The sequence below is a fragment of the Trichoplax adhaerens genome, genomic scaffold, assembly GCF_000150275.1.
Source record: "Trichoplax adhaerens TRIADscaffold_11 genomic scaffold, whole genome shotgun sequence".
NCBI classification, from domain to species: Eukaryota; Metazoa; Placozoa; class Uniplacotomia; order Trichoplacea; family Trichoplacidae; genus Trichoplax; species Trichoplax adhaerens.
In genome coordinates this window covers 2,388,567-2,394,566 of record NW_002060953.1, presented here as the reverse complement: position 1 = coordinate 2,394,566, position 6,000 = coordinate 2,388,567, and the positions used below count along the sequence as shown (strand labels likewise).

General features: G+C 34.5%; 1 protein-coding gene across 1 annotated transcript; it reads right to left on the bottom strand.

The window, feature by feature from the left end:
• Window positions 1-1,173: 1,173 nt before the first annotated feature.
• Window positions 1,174-4,361, bottom strand: TRIADDRAFT_29944 (uncharacterized protein; the record flags this gene model as incomplete). The annotated part of the gene is made up of 11 exons (XM_002115535.1): window positions 1,174-1,284; window positions 1,370-1,516; window positions 1,713-1,857; window positions 1,962-2,088; window positions 2,172-2,289; window positions 2,390-2,428; window positions 2,541-2,627; window positions 2,805-2,879; window positions 3,142-3,244; window positions 3,517-3,620; window positions 4,095-4,361. The coding sequence occupies 11 exons, from the start codon at window positions 4,359-4,361 to the stop codon at window positions 1,174-1,176; spliced, it is 1,323 nt and encodes a 440-aa protein (XP_002115571.1).
• Window positions 4,362-6,000: the final 1,639 nt, after the last annotated feature.

Genomic DNA, 6,000 nt, shown 5'->3' with positions numbered 1-6,000 from the left:
CTGTAGCTGCTATATCGTATTATAATATTTACAAATTCAGCAATTAGTATAGATACGCATGTAATAGAATACAATCCAGGAAAATTACTATTAATGAATCCTAGCTACGATATAGTAGTGTACAGCCAATCTAATACGGTTTACAGCATAGCTGTATCTGCATAAGAATCGACAAATTTATGGCGCTCAAAGTGAGATAGTTAAGAAATTTTGCTTTCGCTTCCTTGCGGGCATGCTTTATATTAATCAGCTGTAAATCAGTGATACGTGCAGTCTTGTTGTAATGACGAGATAGAAAAACACGCCTTAGAATGTTTACCTTTACGATTCTTGCATGTGTTAAGCTTTTCTATTATTCTCGTGGCTATTTTATCACAAGTTTGGACAAAAGGTTAAATTTTAAAATTTCAAATTAAAAGTAATACAAATTCTACACCGTTGAAGCAGAAGATACCTAATCCATGCATAAATGTAATGCAAATCATTCGTATCATATTAACACTAACTTTAATTTATTTATTAAAGACTTCCGAATAAAATCTCTTTCTTGGATACGAAAGAATTTATTAATACTGTAGCCAATAGTTAGCATCTTCGCTATCATAGTTCACTCAGAATTATTTACAATATAAAATTGAATATATTTCAGGATATCCCTCACAATGTTATCAACAATGTAGTTTAACAACGTTGGGTTTCATAAGTAAGATTGTAAGAAAGACACGCATTTACTATACATTACAAATGCAGCTTAAGACAGTTTCCGTAAACAGTATTTGCTATGCCATACTGTCTAGATATTAAATAAGCTGAAATATATATTAATTAAAATCACTAGGAATCTTACTTTTGACTACGAATGTAATAGAATATATGCTACAGTGCCTATTGGAAGTTAAGTAAAGTTCACCAAGTTTTATTTGAAAAAATCTTTTCAGTAATTTTACTACCTATAATCACATAACCACATAGAAAATTTGTCTTAAAGAATATTGCAAGTTCACAACAATAAGCAGAAGCCATTAAACTGGCCCTTGTCCTTCGAATGTATCAGTTTCGTCATACCTGATGATAGAATTATAGTTAAATTTAATTTATAACTAGTGAACTAAGACTAAATCAATTACTAACGTATCAATAAAGGAATTAAATTTTAAAAAGAATTCTCCAGACTCACAGAGTGTACTCGTCCTCCACTGTTCCCTCTTCGGCTACGAGTAATTCATATTCATTCATAGCATAACGTTCCCAAAAGGTCATATCCGAAAATTCATCTTCAAGGTCCTAATTATAATGAGTTGTAACCAGTTGTGTTACAATTGCGAAGACATATTAACTACTATAACAACATTATGGTCTGTTACTGTACTTTATCTGCGAACGGATCACGTTGCTCATATTCCATAAATTTGCTGAAATTTACAAAGGCGTTGAAGAAAATGTGACCAAGGCCGCAGGCCTTGATATCTCGGACAGTGATAGTATTTTCTATTTTGGGCTTCACTAAGTCTATCATCTGCATCAAATTAAAACGAATATATACATAAACTTTATTGCTATAGCGTAAATTATCTAACAATTATATTGTACATTTGGCAATTGCAACTCTCCATAACCAAGGCAGGGACAACTGAGAAGAAAGCCGGGTTTTCCTCTCAGTAGCCCTGACTAAGGTTATGCTGTATGCGGCAACTGCATAATCATTGGCCTACCTGACATAGCAAATCTTCAAATTTAACGGCCTCCACACCAAGAGATTCCATTCTACAGTACTGCTCGTTGTAAAAATATTCCAATTCGTATGTAGATAAATATCCGTCGCCATCAAGATCCATACATCGGAACCAATACTCAATGCTAATTGTTTACAAGACGAAATATAGCACAATGACATTATATACAAACATCATCTTCAGAGTAAGTTCTATAGTAGATCTGGTTAATTCCCATAGGAAATCTACCTCTTTGGATGTTTCTTATCCTCTTCCGATATTAAAAACCAAACAAATTCTTCAAAAGTCAGTGTTTCTGATTTCATTGTTGTGACGGCACCAGAGAATATTTTATCTATAATCTTTCTGGAAAGAGCTATGGTAAAATGATAATTAACAAAAATGTCTAACAACAAAATGTTCTATAGAGGATCAAGTCACCCTAAATTTGATAATAACCTTGATTGTTATGCCTATACAGATCTTCCTTAGTAATTAGCATGTCATGATTATCATCAAGTTCCCAAAATTTACAATAAATTACGTAAAAGTGTTCGTAGGAGAAATAATCGGTAATCTACAGATTATACGAGCAGAAGGTCAAAGATTACAAATTACTGAGTATAATTGCGTACACATCATTCTGAAATCGTAATTAGTCAGTATTAAGTTCTTACTTGGTTGATATCAGTTTCATCTTCAAGTAATCTCAATACCTGAGTGTTATTCAAAAATATATCGATAAATTTTACTCAAATATCACAGAGGAATCTAGTACAGTGATATGAAGGCGAACAATTATTTTTATAGTTGGAGAGATTTACGCACTATTAAAAAATTGCTCTTTCGTAATTCTGGCAGTGTTATTCGATACGACCATGTTTTATTAACGTTATAATAAATACGTGCAATAACCTGCATTATAAAAGAATAAGCACTTCAGTAAATTTCATAAACTGTCGTGAATGCGCAACTAACAACAACAATCCAAATACATAAAGAATGCCATAAACATTATAATTAAAAATTTTGTAAGGCAATACGCGCCTACATTCGCAAGGGATACAAGTATCATCAATGATCTACACTGACCGTTTTTATATAGTGAGAATGGAATTCGGCAGCTTCGTTTAAGAAGGATAATCCAGGATGTTCATCGATTACATCCTATGATCAAAGCGATTGGGATAATGAGTTTTATCAAATACTAGTTGAAAGTACAAATAGATACACTACATTAATTGGTTATGAGTAAGATGCAGGTGTTGTCAGCTACAACTTAATGTTAATGATGAAGAACGCAAGATACTGCTCATATCACCATGATTTGAAGATCTATCCGATCATTGCAATAGTAATACTTCAAAGGTGCCGACATATTTTTACAACCAATGATACAGGAGAAGATGATGTAGAAAACAAGTCTCACCTGAATTAAAGGTACGAAATCATCAAATTCTATGTAATCTTTCGCGTCTTGAGTCAGAAGATAAAATACACGAGAAATATCATCATGGTATTTGCTTGTAAATCTAAACAGCATTAATAGAGCCAAAAATTATTTTTAACACCTTTATCACCATTTTAATATTAAGAATTGATAGTAAATTATATAACTTAATTTAGACAAAGTGATTTTTATAGATTATAGTCGTCAAAACAAGCTTATTTTTTACAGATATAAGCGCGTAATAGTATTAATTAATTACCTAGACTCTTCACTAGTAACGAACAAATAAATTGAAAACATTAACCGTGTGCAAGCTGTAATTTTACGTTACACAGTAGTGCGAGCTATATTTACCTGTTCCAAAAATTTTGAAAGTCATGCATCGTGATCGAATTCGCACCACTGTCACAGGCAGCATTAAATAAAGACGATTTCAAGTAGTGGGGCAAACCACAAGCCTAAAATAATATTGCGGTGAAGACATTAGTACCTTATCCAAGTAGGTGATTAGTAGCGTTGTTTTTACGTAAATGAACGTTAGAGTTTTCTAAAAATAAATTATAAATATACAGAACTAGAGTCTTTAGCTCAGTACTTGCTAACGATAACAGCGAATGTGTACAGTATTTCATATAGACTATGCTGTCAAGTTTACGTTTACTGTGGGAAGGTACAGGATGCTGCACATACGAGTGAATGGTTATCAGCTAAAAAGAAGAGATCATTACGAAACTACGGTTCTACAACTTATAGCGTATAAAAGCAAAAGGATTTGCTAATGATAAAACAAATGCATTATTGAAAAACTGTTATTTGCAACGTGTTCCTATAATAGTTTAAAACGAAACTATCAACGACAACAAACGAGGAACATTGCTAGCACATATACAAGCAGATTATACTGTATAGAAATTACTAATGCTTTGATTTACCTTAGCTACACTGCCGAAATCTTTAGAGTGCCATGTGTGTTGAGGAAATGTGGAAAATAAATCCGTTATAGCTTGATCTTGGCTAGTTTGCTTTCCAAAAGGAAAGTAAAATCCCGGAATTTTTGTACTATCGACGGTCAAGTTCTCTGTGGCATCTTCGATACTATTGGCTTGCAAGGAAGTGCTTAAAATTCGACTGATATTTTTGTTGTTTAATCGTGGGCTACGAGGCTGCTGATTTGAAGGTGGCGGAGCCGGTGGTGACATGGGACGACTACGAGAAGTCGATCTAGGAGAGGTAGATTGAGCACCGATCGGCTGTCCATGTAGTAAATTTTCGACCTCATGTTTCAGCGACTGCTGAATATGATCATCAGTAATAAAGGTGAAAAATAGCTCTTTGACCTTATCTTGCAAAGCTACGGTTACATGCATTTTATTGATAACTTGATCAATAGTTTCCAACACTACAGCATATCCAGCAGCTTTGGCGCCAAGTCAAATCGTCTATTGAGCGAACTCGGCAAACTACAGCTAGGTAAGTTGCATATGACAGTTGATAATTCTACCGCACTTTGAGGATGATAATTATACTGATCAGTGATCTAGTTGGTGTGTTAAATCGTACGACCGTTACTAGTCGTGAAAGATGTTTGGATAAGCCAACGCTTGATTTAGCTAACTGATTCACAGCATGGATTTCAAGCTATAATTCGTTGAACTCAGTGTTGACGAACAAGTTTCCAGATCCCCAGGTGGTTAGCACTCCTTGTTGAATTTGTTGAGCTTTCACTAAATTGACGCCGTCCGGTGTTGCTCTGATCGTCTCAATCTCTCGTCAAAGATACTGTCATAAGTAGATGAAAATCGATCCCATTCTCAACGACTGTGCACTGTGCAGTAGTTCAAGTTCTCGACAAAAAGCCGAATAAACCATATACCGTACTGTAACTTGGATATTCGAGTGTGCGTATATCAAACTGAATCGCTTACCTTACTGAACTAATAGACTCTATTCTAATTTTACTGCCTTATTTCCATTCAATACTGTAAAGTCAGTGCAATATACTGTACAGTAATTATTCAAATCAATCCAACCGCTCGCTACGATCATGCAAGTAAATATAAAACCACTAATAACTGAGGTTATGCTCTCTTCTAGAGTACGTTGTCATTCAATGCATAACTCCGCCAGCTGACTAAAGGTTAATTATCCCATTTCTAAATCTTTGTACAGCATACGCGTATGAAGTGATTAAGTAAACGTAAACTTACCTCTCAAGGATGTACACTAGTGTACATTTGTCACCAGTAGGCAGACTGGACGGCCCAATTTGTTAACCAGTTGAGAAATGGGTTGTTTCAAAGTAGATTCTTTTTCAACAGTAATAATAAATGTACTGTATATACAGTATAGTTCAATGATATGAAATAGTTGACTAATACTGTAGTTGGCCTCGCATTTGCTGATGGAATCTCTTCTTTACTCAACTTGAACTAGCAGTACACTATTTTTCATTCATAGTACTGTAGTAAGCTGTCTATAAGCTACAGTAGTGTACTACGATTTGAAATCTTCCACGTTATTAGGGTAAAAATGACCGCTCAAAACAAATTAATTAATTATGCCTGGAGCAAAGGACAGTTACTGTAATGCATTGATTGCGCAATACTGTACGGTGCTGACACAGAACCTTACTCTAATTACCTGCATGTGCTAACAAGACTTGCGTTGATCAAAGTCGAACTTTTTCAATCATGATTCTAGTACAAAAAGTATGGATTAAATCGGCCAGCATGGCTAACTGTACTGGATGGCGGATATGGAATACAGGATAACTTCCACTTCATGGACTACCACTAGTCAACAGAGATTTTTTATACGTAACCACTTTGTGTATCGGAC